This window comes from Emydura macquarii, unplaced genomic scaffold, assembly GCF_026122565.2.
Source record: "Emydura macquarii macquarii isolate MOO-44397 ecotype Brisbane River unplaced genomic scaffold, CSIRO-AGI_Emac_v2 contig_1499, whole genome shotgun sequence".
NCBI classification, from domain to species: domain Eukaryota; kingdom Metazoa; phylum Chordata; order Testudines; family Chelidae; genus Emydura; species Emydura macquarii.
The window spans coordinates 162,694-182,747 of NW_027131636.1; the positions used below are offsets into that span (position 1 = coordinate 162,694).

The 20,054-nt window shown below is 40.5% G+C and overlaps 1 protein-coding gene across 2 annotated transcripts in view; it reads left to right on the top strand.

The window, feature by feature from the left end:
- NFX1 (nuclear transcription factor, X-box binding 1) overlaps positions 1 to 20,054 on the top strand; it is a 211,473-nt gene that overhangs the window by 109,933 nt on the left and 81,486 nt on the right. For both annotated transcript variants that reach the window (XM_067554685.1, XM_067554686.1), the window contains exons 11-14: positions 4,163 to 4,193; positions 8,352 to 8,434; positions 9,893 to 10,001; positions 17,167 to 17,286. In XM_067554685.1, the coding sequence (XP_067410786.1) occupies positions 4,163 to 4,193; positions 8,352 to 8,434; positions 9,893 to 10,001; positions 17,167 to 17,286 (343 nt within the window). The remainder of the gene's footprint in view (positions 1 to 4,162; positions 4,194 to 8,351; positions 8,435 to 9,892; positions 10,002 to 17,166; positions 17,287 to 20,054) is intronic.

A 20,054-nucleotide genomic window follows, 5' to 3' on the forward strand; every position in this document is an offset into this window, starting at 1 on the left:
CACTGTTGTGTGCCTTCTCCAACATGCCACGTGATATCTTTTTGTAGATATCCAGATTTCTTTTGCTGGCTTGGAGCTGAGCCAGAACAGCCTCTTCTCCCCACAGATGGATGAGATCCAGCACCTCAGATCTACTGGATCTGGAGCACGTTTGAGGCGTGCAGTTGCCATGATCAGTTCTGTTGGGAAGCTCTATCCACGCTGACCAAACAGGAAATGGGAATTCAAAATTTCCCAGGACTTGACCAGGGGAGGGCTGCTTCCTGTGTACGTAGCTGCAGTGCAGCAGAGTGCCAATGTCCAGAGCGGTCACAGCGTAGCATTGTGGGATACCTCCCAGGGGCCAATGATGTTGATTTTCACAATACACTGCCTACACTGTCACTGTTTCGACCCATCCAATTTGACTTCAGTGCTTTGCCTCTCATGGAGGTGTGTTTATTAAGTTGATTTTTACAGCAATTTAGGTCTGCGGAACGGACCTGCCCATGAAGATACATATATTATGTGGTTGACGGAAGCTGCATTCCATTAACCTAACTTCACAGTGTAGACCAGGCCTTAGTGTGTCTCTGCCTTGGGAAGTCACTTCCCCTGGACAAAAACTATTTCCAGAATCCTGGGTTTAGGAACTGCATCTCCTGCCCCTGCTCCTCCTCAGTGAGTGATGAACACTGATGCTGTCCCTGTTGACTTTGAGAGGCATATATCTCAGCCAAGTGCAGTATTTGCTGCTCATTTTCCCCTCAAACCCGTGAGGCACAAGCTCCAAAGTAGACTCTTCGACGATGCTGACCCATCCCCATAAATATCTACAATGACCATGGATGCACTGGATCAATCAGTCTCAGCTGTTGAAATGCTCCAGACTCCAGAAACTTACACACTGCCCTTATCCTCAGTCTACTCTTCTTTCAGGTCTGACTGTACTGAGAAACATAGTTTTCTCCTCTGGTGTCAAAATCTCATGGAGACGGGAATGTTTCCTTCTCAATCCACAGGAGCTTTCACCCACTGGTACCACTGGCTCTGCCAATAGAGCAGGAACTGTCCTTTTAACATTTACTCCAAGATCTTGACCTTCAAAGAAAAATTCTCTTGAAAACAGAGCTCATTTCCAGGCCCTCATTGAGCAAAGCAAACTGGTGGCCAAAATGTCCCTTCAAGCTGCAGTGCATGCAGCCAGCTCTGCTTCTGGAGGGATAGACATGGGAATAGTCATGAGGTGGGAATCTTGACTGCGCTCCTTTGCGTTCCCCGGGAAGGCGTGAAATATCAGGACTTGCATTTTGTCTAACCTACTTTATTTAACAAGAAGACTGATGAGTGTCTGCAGTTGGTGAAAGATTCTAGAGTAACCTTCTGCTAAATGGATATTCTGCATATTTCATAGTCCCCAAGAAAAACAGGATAGGGACTCATTCTTGACCGTCAGCAATTAAATATTTTTATTCACAAGTCAAAATTGTAATGGTTATATTAGCACCAATAATTCCCTCCCTACAGAAGGGAATATGGTTCATTCATATCGCTTGGCATGAACGACTCTTATTTTCACGTGGACATTCATCCATCCTGCAGAAGTTTCCTCAGGTTTCTGGTAGGATAAGAGTACCACCAGTTCGGAGTACTCCTGTTTGGGCTAGCAACAGCGCTTTCACCAAAGCTTTCTGAGTGGGTGTGACCTAAATGAGACATCACAACTAACTGAGACATCTTCTGTATCTGGACGACTGGCTCCTAATGGATCATTTCAGTCGGGATGTCTAGTCAGCGACACTGTTCTTGCACCAGCTTCTAGCAGCCTTGGGAATCTGTCTTAACAAAGAAAAGTCCATTTTGATTCCCGCAAGGACAATGGATTTGATAGGAGCAACCCTAGAGTTGATCTCAGTGAGGGCCTACCTCTCTTTTGAAAGATTCCAAACCATAAACAATTTGATAAGACAAGTCATTTTCAGACCACTATCAAGGTCTGCCTTTCCCAATTTGGCCACATGGCATTGTGTACTTACATAACACCATTCGTCAGGCTCCACCTATGTTGCCTACAAGGCTGGCTCCATTCCGTTTATTCACCAGGCAAAGACCACATAAACACCCGATCAATAATTTTCACCAGGGTCACAGCTTCTTTTGCCTAATGGATCAACCTGGAACAAGAATGTGCTGTAATCACACCCATACCTGATGTAACCATTCTCCAAACAGTGTCCCTGGTTGGATGAGGAGCCAGCATGGACAACCACACTGCACAAAGCACTTTGTCTTCTCAGGAGGCCAGGATCCATATCAGTCTACTACAGCAGAGAGCAGTCCATCTCACCTGCAATGCATTCCTCCCACTTATTCAGTCCCACCATATCCAAATAATGTCAGACAACATAAAGACTGTCTTTTATATAACCAAACAAGTTTTTGCAGAAGATGTGCTGTGACAAAGCTTGGGTCTTTCTCATAGCACCTAACTGGCCCAGACAGTTCTGGATCCAGACCTTCTGTAAGTGTCAACCCATCCTCCCATGAGCATCTGACTCTTCCCAAATCTATTAACTCAGTAGTATGGTAAGAACAGACATTCTAACCTATCCCCCTCCACGTCACAGCCTGGAATTCGGACGGGCATCAGATTTAGAATATTCATTCTTCGAAGCCATTTGGTCTTTTCTCAATCAAAGTAGGAAAAACTCCACCAGAAAATGTTGTGGTTAAATGGAGTCATTTCTGAGTCTCTACCTGGGCACAGCACAACCTATCATCTCCAGAATTTGTAGATATTCCTGCTGTTTTAGGGCTTTCCATTAGTTCCTTGGGTCCAACAAGCAGCAATCATGCTTTCTATTCTCCAGTAGAAGAATATTCCGTTTTTACTGACCAACAGCAATCAGATTCCTGAAAAGTCTAGGTAGGACCTTTCCACCAGTGATGAAAACCACACCACAATGGGACCTCAAACTTGTACTATCAATACTTACCAGACCACCATTTGAACCACTGGCAACACATTCTATGTCCCATCTAGGTCAACTCTTTTGTTGCCATCACATCAGCTGGAAGCGTGAGCCAACTGGGAGCACTCATGGATGACCCGTCATATGCTATTTTCATGAGGAGAAGGTTTCCCTTTGTCTTCACCTGAAATTCATCCCTAAAGTAATTTTTGAGCTTTGCATCAATTGACCTATCTGCTTAATGGCATTCTTTCCAAAACCTCGTGCTTCCAAAGAGGTGAGGATACTTCACCCTTTGGACATCAGACAAGCTGTGGTGTTTTACCTGCAAAAGAACCAAATAAACTAGTAAATCACTAAGCCTGTTTGTCATTATAGCGGAACGGTCACAAGGACAGGCATTATCTGCTCAGAGACTCTTTATGTGGCTCTATGACTGCATCATTCTGTGTGACCAGTTGACACACACTCCTCCTTTGTTTGGGGTAGGAGCCCATTCCACAAGATCACAAGCAACCTCAACAGCATCTCTTTGAGAACATATGTGAAGCAGCTACCTGGAGCAATGTCTATACAGTTACAAAACATTAGGCAATTAGCCTCCTCTACAGATGCAGCTGTTTGGACTGTGGTATTACAAGCTATACCACCTGCATCCCTATGCCACCTCCTCCTGTTAAACTTTGCTTATCACTGGCCCTCAGGTGGAATTACACAAAGGGACTAGTGCTCCAAGAAGAGGTGGCAATTACTGACCTGTAACTGGAAGTTCTTTGAGATGTTTGGTCCCTATCTGTATTCCACTATGCATACTCTTCCTCAGCTTTGGATTTTTCTGCTCTTCAGTAAGAGAGGAACTGAAGAGACGTTGGTCTTCACTGCCCCTTATACCATCTGTTCAGAGCATAAGGAGAAAATCTTGCAGGACCAAAGGACGCTACTTGCTAGAAATCTGTGGTCACAGGCACATAGTGTGCATGGCTACCCATGTGTGGAATACAGATAGGGACCAGAACATCCTGTTACAGGTCAGTAACCTCCATTTTTCTTCTCTTTATGGTCGGATTTTTTTGTCCCACTAGAATATTTGTAATAGCTAATTGCTTGATTTTTTTTCATTTGGTATACTGTATATAGTTAGCTTTCTAGAGCATTAAGCTCTAGCTACATTTAATTTGCTGTGATTTAATCCTTTCCTATCTGTTTCTTAGGAAGTCCCATGTGCCCTCCTCAAAAATAAAGGTAAATAGTAGTAATATACTAACAATTTATTAACACCTTTATGAAATAGAAGCTTTAAAAGTATTCTACTCAAACTGATGTATTCTTTGTGTGTTACTTTATTTATTGAATGAAAATATGTGGATGAAGAGATCAGATGGTAGTGGAGGTTATATGAAGAATAGTGTCATTTTCATCCATTACACAATACTCTGATGTCATGTGCAAAATTGGTGGTCTTGGGTTTTGTGGTTTTTTTACTACTTTCTTGTACTATATTGTTTGTTTTCATTGCTTTTTTAAAAAAGCTTATTTGAGATGTTTAACACTCTTGTTCACCCAAATAAGGTCAAAATCTTTAAGTTCTTTGGAATCAAAGTATGGATGTGTATATATGTATATGTTGCTTCATCAAATCTGTAGAAGGATTCAAATAATAGTAAATACTTCAATATATCATTCTTGGTGCTTTCAGTGTTGGAAATTTCCAATGCAAGTAGTTGGTTTCTTCTCCTTCTGACTAGATCTTCTATTAAATCTACTTGTGTGACCTCATTAAGGGAAGGCCCTTTACAACTTTTCAGACAAAAAAAAAGTCATCTCCAATAACTTAAACTTATTTCCTAATTTTTTCCCCCCACTTCTCCTGGTATTTTCACTGTTGTATCAAATTACACTGGAACAATCTTAACCCTAAGTTTAGTGTTTTATATCACATTAGTTGTTTAAAAAAAATTAGCAGAAAGTGTGCAGCATAAAATGTATGTGAGTTTCAGTTTCTTCTCCTGACATTTTTAATGTTTCAAGTTTTCATAAACAAAATTTTCTAATTAGGTTAATTCCCATCCATATTAAACCCAAAGACTTTATCAAGTCCAAAATGTTTCAGTCCTCAGAAGACTATACTGTGTGCACAGGCATAGAACATACTGAACAGTCTATTTTAGACAAATATGCCAGTTATTAATTTTTTAATCTTCTCTTTGTTTCACTAAAGGACATTTCCTGTGTTGTTCCTGGGGGGAGGCATTGGTCAGTGGAGTTTAACCATAAGGAATGGCGAAGCCTGTTTATCTTGTGGCTGAAAATTTCCCATTTCACTTGTACTCAATGCCTGAAATACTTGGATAAAGGGCATTTGCCAACTTAGTAACACTTTTTCCAGAGTTTCACTAGTCAGAAGCATTGCATATCCCAACTAGGATCCACGTTATACAGGAAGCTGAGAGAGTTTTGAGGACAGTAGAGTAGGCATGGGGAACTGTAGTACTGCTTCCCTTGCTGCCCAGGCTGATGAAGTGGATTTGTGATTCAATTTCACAATCATTCTGCTGTTGCTGGTTATGACTTGATGAACCTATTAGTGATTGGTGCTTCCTAGTATCTTGGACCTATTTTCTCCAGGTCCTGCTTTACAATCCCCTTCATTTCAAACTGACTTCATTCAGCTTGAAAGGGGCCATTTCTCAAAGAGAAACTTCTCCACTGTGGTGGCAGACTGTCTGGAGAGCAGCAGATGTAGGCTACTCTCTTGCTCTCAGAGCTGGAAATCTTTTGTGGCCTGATGTGGTACCAAGATGTTTTGGATTTCCTTCTGTTGGTATTCAAGAAATGGTCTTAAAGACCAGTGATTCATCCAGTTGATTGTCAACATGCAAGTTTGATGCAGCCAACTCTTATGAGATGCCTTAGGGGAAACATCTTTCCTTTAAGATGTTTTTTCTTACCACAGTGATCTCAGGTGAGTGAATGAGTTGACTTTCATCTTCTCTCCTCCTTACCTCCCTCATTTTCCAGACGGGTGGTGTTTGGCTTCATTCAGAATTTGGTCAAAAGATGAAAATCAAGTTTTACCTATTATTTTTCCTCTCTGTCCTAATCTAATATTCCTCACCCATCCATGACCAGAAGATGCCTTTATTGGATGAAGCACTTTTGTCCTATTCTGAGAATTTAGAAAGCCAAAGCAGTAATGCTCGAAGGAAGTAATGCCACAGCTACCTCAGCTTTTGTTGGAGGGGCTTGTGCTATATTCTTAAAGCATGTGACCAGACTGTCAGATAAGCTTGTCAAATTCCACATGGCTAGAGAAATCTTCGCAAGCAGTGAACATACTGAACTTTTGTATACGAGGTGTGTAAGACAGCAGCATGATTGTCTCCTTCCTGCTTTATATATTGCCGTCAGTTAGGTATCTCCACTTCTCAACATACCTCCTTTGGCTGCAAGGATCTGATAGTGGCATGTTAAGGTAGCCCCATCTCCTGGGGTTACTGCTTGCTGCACCCTCTTTTTGTGCCTTAATCCAATGTTGTAGGATGGAAGAGAGAGACATACAACAAAGGGGAAAATTACCAGTAATTCTGTCTATTTCTCCTTTTCTATACTGTATCTCATCCACCTTCCCTTTGGGTGTTGTTTTGTTGCTTGTTTTATTTCTTTCTGTCTTTCATACTGTTTCCTTCTCTGTAGATCTGGAAGTTCTCTTCCTGATGGGATGCAGTTGTGGCTGAGACTTACGGAATCAGGGGCAGGGTTTTAGAATTCTTTGCCTCCCTGCTTCCAGTAGGTGTTACCATAACACTGTCTTTGAATTCAGTGTTGTTGTAGGATGGGAGTTGAGGAGACTACGACAGTGTTACCGGTAACTAATATTCCCTGCTTTATGTGGCAACATAAAGATGGTCAAATTTTAAAATCTATTAGCTGTTTCATAAGCCACTATCTTAATATGTTTAAGTATGTCTAAGAATATTAATGTACTGATCCTTCCAAATTCTGCTTTTATTAATAATTGTCACAATTCTGCAGGCATGCTTAGGTACTGCTATAGGTATGTGAATGTAAACTGAAATACTACAGCCTCAGCCCACATTGGAGGTACCCCATAAGTGACTGTTCTTCTCTTGTAACTTGTTATCATTTGTAGGGACTTTTTGCTCATAGCATTTAAACAGTATATGGTCACTTTACAATCTATAACCAATTTTATCAGTCTAAGAATCAAACAGTGGTTGTATTTTCTTACCAGGAGCATTAACCTTAATTAAAAACTATTGTAGTCATTTTAATATTGATGCTAAACAAACTGGAGGATTGGGCCAAAAGAAATCTAATGAGGTTCAACAAAGATAAGTGCAGAGTCCTCCACTTAGGAAGGAAGAATCCCATGCACAGCTATAGACTGGGGACCAATGAACTGGGCAGCAGCTCTGCAGAAAGGGACCTGGGGGTAACGGTGGATAAAAAGCTGGATATGAGTCAGCAGTGTGCCCTGGTTGTCAAGAAGGCTAATGGCATATTGGGCTGCATTAGGAGGGGCATTGCCAGCAGGTCATGGGAAGTGATTATTCCCCTCTATTCGGCATTGGTGAGGCCGCATTTAGAATATTGTGTCCAGTTTTGGGCCCCCCACTACAAAAAGGATGTGGACAAGTTGGAGAGAGTGCAGCGGAGGGGAACCAAAATGATTAGGGGACTGGAGCACAGGACTTATGAGGAGAGGCTGAGGGAACTGGGCTTGTTTAGTCTGCAAAAGAGAAGAGTGAGGGGGGATTTGATAGTGGCCTTTAACTACCTGAAAGGGGGTTCCAGGGAGGATGGGGCTAGGCTGTTCTCGGTGGTGGCAGATGACAGAACAAGGAGCAACGGTCTCAAGTTGCAGGGCGGGAGATCTAGGTTGGACATTAGGAAAAAGTTTTTTACTAGGAGGGTGGTGAAGCACTGGAATAGGTTACCTAGGGAGGTGGTGGAATCTCCATCTTTAGAGGTTTTTAAGCTGAGGCTTGACAAAGCCCTGGTTGGGATGATATAGCTGAGGTTAGTCCTGCTTTGAGCAGGGGGTTGGACTAGATGACCTCCTGAGGTCCCTTCCAACTCTAATATTCTATTCTATTCTATTAAGCAAGAAGCAAAATACAACCACCAGGCTTATGTTTCAAGCTAATTATAAAAGACAGTTTGGTCTCGTTATAAATCCTCGTTATAATAGCCTCTCTATACAGTGATTTATGCTGCCTATATAAGAATGTATCCTGTTTTCTTTGTTTCATTATATTGATTTTAGTGTGATCTTGCTACACACATTTACTTACTGCAATTGTATAATAAATATGTAGTCCAAGGTTGAATGTTTGAATTATAAATATAAAGACACAATTATTTTTTCTACTTGAACAGCTGATATTACATTTATGTGTGACAAGCGATGTAACAAGAAACGGTCATGTGGACGACACAAGTGTAACGAAATTTGCTGTGTGGTAAGTTCATATATGTAGTATGAGAAATTGTTCAGTGTAAAATGATGCATTTGCACCTATGTTCTTTTAAAATTGTATGTGTAAAGGCTGCTGAGATGTAGATTCCCTGTTTTGTAAGGTAAAATGTTTATTCTTACGCTTTGTTAAAAAAGTTTTCAGGATTAATGCTCAAGTACCCAACTTCAGTGCCCAAGCGGTATTATGTGTAACTAAGAGCTTGTCAACAAACACAAGCCATTCTACCATTCTAACTATACTAGTATACTTAAAGCAGTACAACCCCCTAGCATAAACACAATTATGCCAGTATAAATGTGCCTTATATCAGTATAGCTATTCCCATGTGGGAAGGGGAATAAACTATACTGGTATAAGGCATCTATATGTCAGTGTAACTGTGACAATGCTAGTAATTGCACAGAATAACAACTTTGGCTTAAAAATAAACCACACCCCTAACCAAATGCAAATCCTGTACCAGCACAAAACTTGTTTGTATACTAGGCCTAAGTTGATAAAATGCCAGTTGAACAATGAGATGGTGTCATAGATCCACAGGATTGGTGCTGTGACCCCAGCTTTGGAATAGTCTCGGTGAGGACCTCTTCAGTATGCCAAACCCCATACAGGTCTCACTCTTCCTCCACGGTAAGCCATGTGGTTTCACTGCCTCCTTAGACTGGACCTCTGAGCCTTCAGCATTCCTGCTTCATACCGTGAGCTTTGTTCAGCAAGTCCCACTGAGACAGGCCTCTGATGGAGACTTGTGCAATCTTAGGGAGCAGTACACCTCCTCCAGCATCTGTAGTGACACGCAGCCAACGTTTTCAAACCGTAGGGTTTATTAGTCAACTAGAATGCAACATAGGAAGACCTTGGTTAGCTCAAAGAAATGAAGGTTAAGGCAGGGTCCAACTTCCCGGTAAATGGCCCCGACTCCTCCAGCACTTAACTCCCATCTCACATCGCCCTGGACCTTTGTTTCTGAGCTGGGGAAAGGTTGCTTGGGTTCCTGCAGAGAGGTGAGACAGTCTGTGGTCATTGGCTGCCAGTTTCATTGTCCCAGTGATTTGCTATTGTCTTCATGGTTTCTACACTGATTTGGGGATTAAGGTTCACTTCGTTCCAGACAGTTAGGCACCACTCATGCCTGTGTCTTAGCCTGTCTTGAGAGCAGACAGACTTCCTCCCTCCCCAAATACCAATGTAGCATATAGAGGAAACTTAGGCATACATAGGCTTCATAAAAATATTACACAAAATTCCCACTTCATCACAGATGCTGAGCATGTGGTACGAAAAGCATCTTATTGACTGTTAATTTCTTCGATCCTTGGGTAAAGTAGCCTGGTCATGGCCAGTAGTGGATTTTAATCATGTTTTTCCATTTTAGGGGACATTCTAAAGGGAAAAAAAGGCATTGATAATGTAGTAATTTTTCATAAATATTTTTCCCAGGACAAAAAACATAAGTGTCCCCTGGTTTGTGGACGCAAACTCAATTGTGGCCTTCATAGATGTGAAGAACCTTGTCACCGTGGCAACTGTCAAACATGCTGGCAGACAAGTGAGTATTCTACAGTACATATGTTCACCTATATAAGTTTAGTGTATTGTAAACATTTCAAACTCTGATCCTCTAAGAGATTTATTCTCTTATTAGATGCTCATCTGAAAGTGCATTATTTTTCTGTAATAAAAAAATTCAAATACTGAATTATGGAGATTATCATGATTGGCATATTTTGCCAATTGGCATGTTTTGCCGTTATATAGTTGAATGAGATGGATTTATTTTATTTGTTGGATTTAATAATTTCACTACAGGATTAATTTTTAAAAAATTAATTTTTAGTAAAATTTACTCAAGTTTAAAGCCCTGATCCTGCAAACACTTAGGAACAAGATTAACTTCATAAACACAAGCTGTTATTTCATAAGAATTAAGGTCCCAGATGTATTTAAGCAGTTTCTTTTCACAAGAACTAAATTTATTTTAAAAGGTGTCAAATTGAAAGAACTGCAGACTGAAGTCTTCCTTTAGCTACAGATCCAGACTATATAAATCTTTCCATGCTGGCCCAATAGTGTACCTTAATCCTAGCTTAGTGGGACCACCTGTAGGAATGGGAGTCATGTCATTTCCATGTCTCTTGAATTCTTAGGCTCTCTGCTCAGATAGTGAATTATGGAAACTTCTGTGGAGTCAACACCTGTCTACTGGGTACTGCACTGAGACCAACGCACAGCTACCAAATAGTAACAGATTTTGATGATTACTGAAATCATACACATTCTGACAGCTGGGGGTTTGGTCTACACTTAAAAGTTAAGTCAATATAAATAACTATGTCAATTGGTTATGGGGGGAAAAAAACCATCCCTTACTGACGAAGCTTTTCCGAACTAACCCATAGTTTAGATGCAGCTTCTTCTGTCACTGTAGCTACTGACATTCAGGAAGGTAGTGTTCCACACAGACATAAAAACCTTTTCCATTGGTATAGGCTGCATCTATGTTTCAGATTAATGCCTGCATAGCTATGCTGGTGTAATCTCCGTAGTATAGTCGTATCCAGGGTTTTCATCTTATTCCTTGTCCCTGATTAACCCAGTCTCCATCTTTCTGTATTTAAATGCATTTTGTTACATAAATTAAACTTAAAATTATCATGAATTGCTTACAAACTGAAATTATAGAAGTTAGGGCAGAAGGAGAAGGATCATGCAGTTCACAGCCTTCAAATTAGGCCATGTATCTTTTTAACTGTTCACCTGAGTATAATGTTATCTCTTTTAATCTAGTGTCTTCACTGATGGTACTTTAACTTCAAAGAAGTATGGGTTGGATGACCGGACTATAAAATGGATAGAGAGCTGGCTAGATCATCGGGCTTAACGGGTAGTGATCAATGGCTCCATGTCTAGCTAGCAGCCGGTCACAAGCGGAGTGCCCCAGGGGTTGGTCTTGGGAACGGTTTTGTTCAACATCTTCATTAATTATCTGCAGGATGGCATAGATTGCACCCTCAGCAAGTTTGCAGATGACACTAAGCTTAGGGGGAGTGGTAGGTACCCTGGAAGGTAGGGATAGGATACAGAGTGACCTAGACAAATTGGAGGATTGGGCCAAAAGAAACTTGATGAGGTTCAACAAGGACAAGTGCGGAGTCCTGCACTTAGGAGGGAAGAATCCCATGCACAGCTACAGACTGGGGACCGACAAGCTAGGCGGCAGTTCTGCAGAAAAGGACCCGGGGGTTACAGTAGACAAGAAGCTGGATATGAGTCAGCAGTGTGCCCTGTTTGCCAAGAAGGCTAATAGCATATTGGGCTGCATTAGTAGGAGCATTGCCAACAGATCAAGGGAAGTGATTTCCCTCTATTTGGCATTGGTGAGGCCGCATTTGGAGTATTGTGTCCAGTTTTGGGCCCCCCACTACAAAAAGGATGTGGACAAGTTGGAGAGAGTCCAGTAGAGGGCAACAAAAATGATTAGGGGGCTGGAGCACAAGACTTAGGAGGAGAGGCTGAGGGAACTAGGCTTGTTTAGTTTGCAAAAGAGAAGAATGAGGGAGATTTGATAGCAGCCTTTTACTACCTGAAAGAGAGTTCCAGGAAGGATGGAGCTAGGCTGTTCTCAATAGTAGATGACAGAAGTAGTAGATGACAGAAGAAGGATCAATGGTCTCAAGTTGCAGTGGAGGAGGTCTAGGTTGGATATTAGGAAAAAGATTTTCACTAGGAGGGAGGTGAAGCACTGGAATGGGTTACCTAGGGAGGTGGTGGAATCTCCGTCTTTAGAGCTTTTTAAGCTGTGACTTGACAAAGCCCTTGCTGGGATGATTTAGCTGAGGTTAGTCCTGTGTTAAGCAAGGGGTTGGACTAGATGACCTCCTGAGGTCCCTTCCAACTCTAATATTCTATGATTCTATTATTCTAAGTACCTACTGTCAGCTATTTTATTACTCACTTCATTTAAGTTTGTCCTTAGATCTAAAAATAAAGGACAAGTTTGAGATAAAGATACCACTTCTTTGTAAAGTGTAAATATCTTTTCCCTTTCCTAATAGTTTTCTCTCAAATATTTTTTAGCACAATTCTATCCCTTACCTTTCTTTTTTTATGATTGTCCTCCCCTTGTTTTCTTAAAATGTTATCTTTCCTTATGCATGATCCTTTACCACTGAATGTCCTTTATATGGCAGATTTATGCACAATGTATTTTTCGATGAAGCTTCCCAAGTATTCTGCACAAAGGAATTAATTCCAACTTTGCATATTTATATATAATATTACATACGAAAAACCTACATTAAAAGAATATTAAGGTTGCAAAGTAAAGCCCTTGAAGGCTAGGAAATTCCTGAGTAAAGGTTGCCTGTGCAACCTTAATTTGGTCTCTTTATGTATATGCGTTATGATATATGATCTGTTATTACGTGATAACTGTCTATTTAGTCCTCAGGTCCCTGCCTCATTCATAGCTATGTTTTATGTATACAGACAAAGAAGAGCCTGGTCAACAAAGTTATGCCAAGAAGCTGTCTTGCTTGGAACTTTTGTGTCAACCTAAAGTGATTTACCTTTCAAGAATTCAAAACACTCTAGTAGACCCTGCAAGCAGATTGTTTGGAGGCCACCACAAATAGTCCCTTCTTCCAGATGTGTCCAAGACCATTTTCCAGTGGTGGGGTATTCCCCTAGTGGACCTGTTTGTAACAAAATAAAACAAAAAATATCATCTCTTTTGGTCCTGGGTGGGTCACAGAGTGAATCTTTCCTCCTAAACAGTCCAAAACCCTATTGTAGCATAACTAGAGGGAAGGCATACAAGGTCTTGTCCAAGGTCAGATAAGATTGTGCTCACATCATATCTGTAGCCCAGCGTGACCTTGCCAACATTAATTTTCATTTCTACTAACCCGATCAGTCAAACCCTCTGTGTCACTCCCAAAAGGCGCAGATGTCATTTCTGCAATCTACAGGCTTGTCATCTGTCAGCATGGCTGACTTCCTTGGAATGATTTTGCTCAAAGGAATAGAAGAAATTCTCCTGAATAGTGGGAAGCCTTTAACCAGATCTACTTACCTTGCAAAATGGAAGAAATTCTCCATTTGGTCTATGCAAAGAGGTGTCCACCCAACCAAAGTTTCAATTCCACATATCCTGGACTATCTCCTGTTCCTGAAGCAACAAGAACTTCCCATTAGTTCCATCAGAGTCCACCTGATGGCTATCTGAGCTTTCCACCTTCCAGTGGATAGCCAGTCAATATCTTCAAACCCTATGCCCATTAGATTTGTAAAGGGGTTGGATAGGCAGATCCATAGTCCGATTCTGTTGTGGAACTGAATTCATTTCTGACAAAGTTTAATGGATCCCCGCTATGAGTCACTAGCAACTTATTCCTTGTTACATCTGTCTATGAAAGTGGCTTTCTTGGTCACGATTACCTTGGCCAGAAGAGTAGGCGAGCTGTGATCCCTACTCTTCTACGATATTCTGAACTAGAAGCTACCTAGTCAGAACTTCGTTACACAGTATTCTTCAAAGATAAGGTTTCCTTCAACCTCATCCAAAGTTCCTGATTCTGCAGTGGAGCTGAATTTATTTCTGACCATTTATTTTCTACCTTTTGTTTCCTGTCATAGCTTCACTTACATCTGCATACTTAGCCACCTGTAATGCTTTCCCTGAGATCTTAACTTAGTACTTTTGGCACTCACTAAGTCACCCTTTGAACAACTAGCTAGGTGTTCCATGTTTCACCTGTTGATAAATGTAGTGTTCCTCGCTGCCATCACCTTGGCCGGAAGGGTAAGTGAACTCAGGGCACTAACAATATTTCATAAGGACTATGATGACACCCAAAATTCACTCCTGAGTTAGTTTTGGAATTTCAACTGAATTGGCCAGTTCACTTACTGTGTTTTTTTTTGTTTTGTTTTTTTTCCTGAAGCCCCATGCCTTTGGCAAGGAGAGGATTCTTCATTTTCTTGATGTCTGATGACCATTGGCTGAGAACAAAATCAATCAGAAAGTCTCCTAGGATATGTCCACACTGCACTTAAAGACCTGTGATTGGCCCTTGTTAGCTGACTCAGCTATGGGTTGTTTAATTGTGGTGTAGATATATGGGTTTGGGCTGGAGCCCTGGCTCTGAGACCCCATGAAGAGGGAGGGCCCCAGAGCTTGGGCTGGAGCCTGGGCTGAAGCCCGAGCCAAAATGTCTATATTTCAATTACGGTCCCATAGCCTGAGCCCTGTGAGCCCAAGTCAGATGACCAGGGCAGCCGTGGGTGTTTAATTGCAATGTAAACGTAGTCCTAGACTCTTGGTTGCTATAGTGGGATGAGTTCAAGGTCAAGCTATATGCTCCCAGAGAATCTCTAAGTGGACCTCTGGCTGTACCATACTCTATAAGTTGACACAACTCCCTCCACTACATGGGGTGTGGGCTTACTCTACAAGGGTGCACAAGGGGCCTCAGTCACATCCCTTCAAGAGATACCCTTTGCAGAATAGTTGGAACATGGAGTTCCATCTACACATTCATGGGACATTATGCCTTGGTCCAAGACTGCTCTGCTGACGGATGCTTTGGGGCATTGATTCTACAAGGAGCTATACTACCTGCATCCTTGCACCTTCCTCCTCTCTAGGCATTTTTTGTCAGTCACTCACAGTAGAATATGTGTAGGGACCAGCATTTGAAGAAGAAAGGGAGGTGTCTTACCTTTGTAATTGGAGTTCTTCAAGGTATGTGGTCCCTATCTGTATTTCACTATCCACTCTCCATCTTTGCTTCAGATTATTACTGGCTTCACCATAAACAAAGGAACTGGAAAGGCAGTCAGTCTGCCCTGTCCCATCCTTTATACCCTCAGTACAGAGCACAATGAGAGCAAGGACTTGGGCATGGACCAACAGACTTTGCTTGCAAGAATTCTCTGGTCCCAGGAGCATGGAGCACATACATACCTGCAGTGGAATACAGATAGGGACCAGGCATCTCCAAGAACTCCAGTTTCAAAGGTTACTTCCCATTGTGTATTTCTCTGTATCCCCCTCAATCTCTCTCCTGCATCCCCTTCATTCCTTTCTGTTCACAGCCACAGTCCATGTGCCATATTAAATATACTTGATGAACTTGTATCAACTAGAATTGTAGTCTTGTCTAAGATCTTGTCAAAGTAACTTGATACAGTTTTCTAAGCAAGGGAAAAAGCAACAGGAATCTTTCTACAGGGCCAGAAGCAGGATAGAATGTGGTTAACTTCTGTCTGTATAGAATCTTTTTAGCGTCTCTTTCCTTGCTTGACACAAACTAGAAGAATGTCTGTTTTCTGATTATCCTTTCTATTTTCCACTCTCTTATGTTCCCTTAAGACCAGTTCATTCCCTGGTAGATCTGTGGTGGTGCCGCCCTCAGTTGTCAAAGAACTCTTCAGCCTCTCTGATAGTGGGTTATCAGCTACACACCGTACTAAGACGACAGATCCTTTTCTCTAATGCAGCCATCAACTTGAACTTTATGTGCATAAAGCCTCTTCTGTCTAAAGGCAGGAAACAAAATATGGCCTTTAAGGGATGTATTATAATTATTCCATCACTGGTCAGCATTGTTGGTTATGTAGAACTATACCTGTAGAAAAAGCTTACTCAAACTCTTGTTAGCATGCGTTGTTTCCCTATTCAGGAGTTTGTTTTGCAACTGGTTTATATACCTTGCATAGCAGGTCAGTATGGTTCTTTGTTAACAGGGAAGGATTAACAGGTCAGACTTCAAACACCTGGCCTGGACAAAGGGCCAAGATCCCCAGTCGCACAGCCCTTAGAGACACAAACAGAGCAAATGTACAACTCACTAAGTTATTTACCTCAAATCACAGGTTCTGTAGGTGCTACTCCAACTCCCCTGCTAACCTCTCCTCTTAGCCTGCATACCAGGGGTCTTCGGTCTTAACATGAATCCAATATTTAATATTTTTGTTCAGGACCTATTTTCTTGGGACCAGTTTTCTAAGATTTATTAGAAAGTAATATTAACAGTCTGGAGGACAGCCCAAGTAACTCTTTTAAAACTCTTGGGTGCAAGTTCCGCTAATTTAAAGGACCTGCCATTTTAAAAATCTTTAACTTTAGTAGCTGCTGTGTAACATGCTCTTTAATGATTGTTGGATTAAAAAGTACTTCATTATAATTTGAATTCATTGTCCAGCTTGGCTCCAAAAACAGAACAGAAATATTTATTGAACACATCTATATTGTGAAGTTTATTATTCAGGTTTACTTTCATCTACTAATGAAAATATATCATTGCTGAGATATGTTTTATTGTTGATTTAAAAAAAAATCTTTCTTATGGATGTTTAGTCATATTGGCCATACATATATTGAAAAGTTTAACTTCCAATATCAATTGCCTATATTTTTAACTTCTGATTTATATTAATTTCCATTTCTCTCTCTTCCCCCCACCCCACCACTGGTTGTATAATTTCTTCTTTATTTCACCTTTTACTTTCTTTCTTAAATTGGATGTTTTGTAACCAAAGTAGATTTTTTCATGATATAGGAATTATAGCTTTTAGGGCACTTCATGCTAAATAGTATCTCTAATATCAGCTTGTTAAGACTTTACTTTTTAAAGCACCTCAAATCTTCATTCCAGTTGACTAACCTTCACCTCTATTTATTTGCTATTTGGTTTGGTTTGCTTTGTCAGGTTTTGATGAACTAACTTGTTACTGTGGTGAGTCGGTAATTTATCCTCCTGTTCCTTGTGGTACTCAGCCACCAGAATGTAAAAACTCATGTACAAGGCCACATGAATGTGATCATCCAGGTAAGTCATATGCTATGCCCACATGGCTTTTTAAAATTGCCTCGTGTCCAAATTTTTCTGTGTTCTCAGATTTATTGTTTGCTGTATGAACGGTTAACCAGATTTAGGTATATTTAAATCTTTCCTTTTCAGAAATATAATAGTACTTTTTTCAAGGTAAAGTGTTCCAAACACCATCCAAAGCTTTTGAAGAATTTATTAGCCATTCAAATAATCAAATCTTATTTTAACTTTGAGATTAAATACCATATTCTGAAAAGTAAGCACACGTTGACCTCCCCTTTTTTAAAAACTGAAAAACAGCTGTAATATCTCATTTTTAGGGCTGTCAAATGATTTTAAAAAATCTCAAATAATTGCCAGATTAAAAAAATAGTTGCGATGAATTATAGTTTTAAACACAGTGTTAAATGAGAATAGAATACCAATTTAAATTTATTATAAATATGTCGCTTTTTTTACATTTTCAAATATATTGATTTCAGTTACAGCACAGAATACAAAGTGTACAGTGCTCATTTTATATTATATTTAAGACAAATATTTGCACTGTAAAAAAGATGAACAAAAGAGTATTTTTCAGTTCACCTCATACAAGTATTGTAATGCAATCTCTTTATCATGAAAGTGCAACTCACAAATGTAAAATATTTTTTTACATAGCTGCACTCAAAAACAAAACAATGTAAAACTTTAGAGCCTACAAGTCCATGCATGAAGGGGCATACAAAAGTTTAGCGTATCTGGCACATAAATACCTTGCAAAGCTGGCTACAATAATGCCATGCAAATGCCTACTCTCACATTCAGATGACATTGTAAATAAGAAGCGGGCAGCATTATCTCCCATAAATGTAAACAAACTTGTTTGTTTTAGCAATTGACTGAACAATAAGTAGGACTGAGTGGACTTGTATAGGTGAATTGAAAAATACTATTTATAATAAATTTAAGTTGGTATTCTATTATTGTTTAACAGTGCAATTTAAATTGTGATTAATCACGACTGTTTTTTAAATCTAGTTAATTTGTTTTGCATTAATCACATGCATTAACTGTGATTAATTGACAGCCCTACTCATTTTACTATTGGGACAGTCAGAAAAATGACTTAGTTTCTTAATTTTCTGTAGATATATTACTAATTAATATTATTGATGCAAAGCATAGTACAGAAGAAATAGATCAAATTACTGACAAATGCTTTTTTGTGCCATGCTCTGAGTCTAGAACAGTGGTTTTCAACCTTTTTTATTTGTGGACCCCTTTGAAAATCTTAGACATAACCTGTGGACCCATGGGGGGCCCACGGACCATAGGTTGAAAACCATTGCTTTGGATGCTAATATTCAAAATGTCCTACTGTTTAGCCCAGGATCTCCAGGAAGGAAGGAATGTCCACGCAGCTAACATGTCATCCTGATTTTAAAGAATTTAAATATAATCTTCGGTTGTCCATCGCAAACAATGACTGTAGAGAGCAACTAGCACTTTCCTGAACGCTGATGAGATGCAAGTCCAGCTCTTGAAAGGAAACATGGGCCACGTCGAGGGCAGGAGATGTATCTCTGTTGGTTTCGAGCCATGTTGTTTCTAAGATGACATTGATGCTGATAAGTTACTAATCGTTTTTCTTCTACCTTTTCAATGGCCTCCGTACAGCATTTCTTCACTGTACACCATTTTCTGCCAATGTCTCCCATGTGTCCATATCGATGCCCACGGTCTTGAGATTCCTCTTAAGGATGTCTTTGTAGAGTAACTTCTGACTGCCCCTAGCTTGTTTACCTTCCTTCAGTTTATCATAAAAAAAGGATTTTCAGAAGCTGGTGTTGTGGCATACAGGTCACATGTCCAAACCACCTCAGCTGTGAGGAAGTAACTATTGGGCATTTCAGCTCTTGCTAGTACTTCAGTGTTAGGAATTTGGTCTTGCCACTTGATGTTCATGATTTGACACAAGTGTCTCAGTTGGAGACTCGTCCGATTTTTCAGATATCTTCTATACAGTGTTAATTTCTCCACAGAGTAGAGCATAGATGGTATCACCATTGCTCTGTAGACCTTGACCTTAGTAGCCAGTTTGATCCCATGCTGAGATCAAAGTCACTTTTTGATGCTGCCAAAAATCTTCACATCTTCAAGATACCCTGGATGAAGGGTATCTCAGCATCTGCAGTTGTCATTTGTCACTGTGCTACCCAGGTAAATGAAGGAGTTAACACTCTCGAGAGCCTCCATTGATGACAATATCTGGTCTAACAAGGTTACCAGTTCGTCTGTTGGCTGATTGGAACGGTAATTTGGTTTTATTTTATTGATCTTCAACTCAAACTTGTGTGCTGCATCAGTAAAATATGTTGTGATTTCCTGCATATCTTTTTGGGTGTGAGCAACCAAGGACAAGTCATCTGCAAAGAGAAGCTCCCTAACACACTCTTCTCTCACCCTGGTGTTAGCACGTAACCTGGCACGTAACCTTGCTGTCACTTCTCATATGTACGTAGATGCCAGTGCTGAGATTTGCATTCATGCTTGAGGGCACTGCTGCAAGGAATAAAGTGAAGAGGGTTGGAGCAAGCACACAGCCCTGCTTCACCCCGTGCTTATGGGAAAGGCTTCGGTCACAATTCCTGCAACTGCTACTCTGCTGGTCATATTGTTGTGAAACTGCCTGAGGATATTAACAAAGTACTCAGGACATCCATAAGCTATTAGAACTTTCCAGAGAGTGTTCCTATCAACCTTGTTGAAAGCCTTTGAGAAAT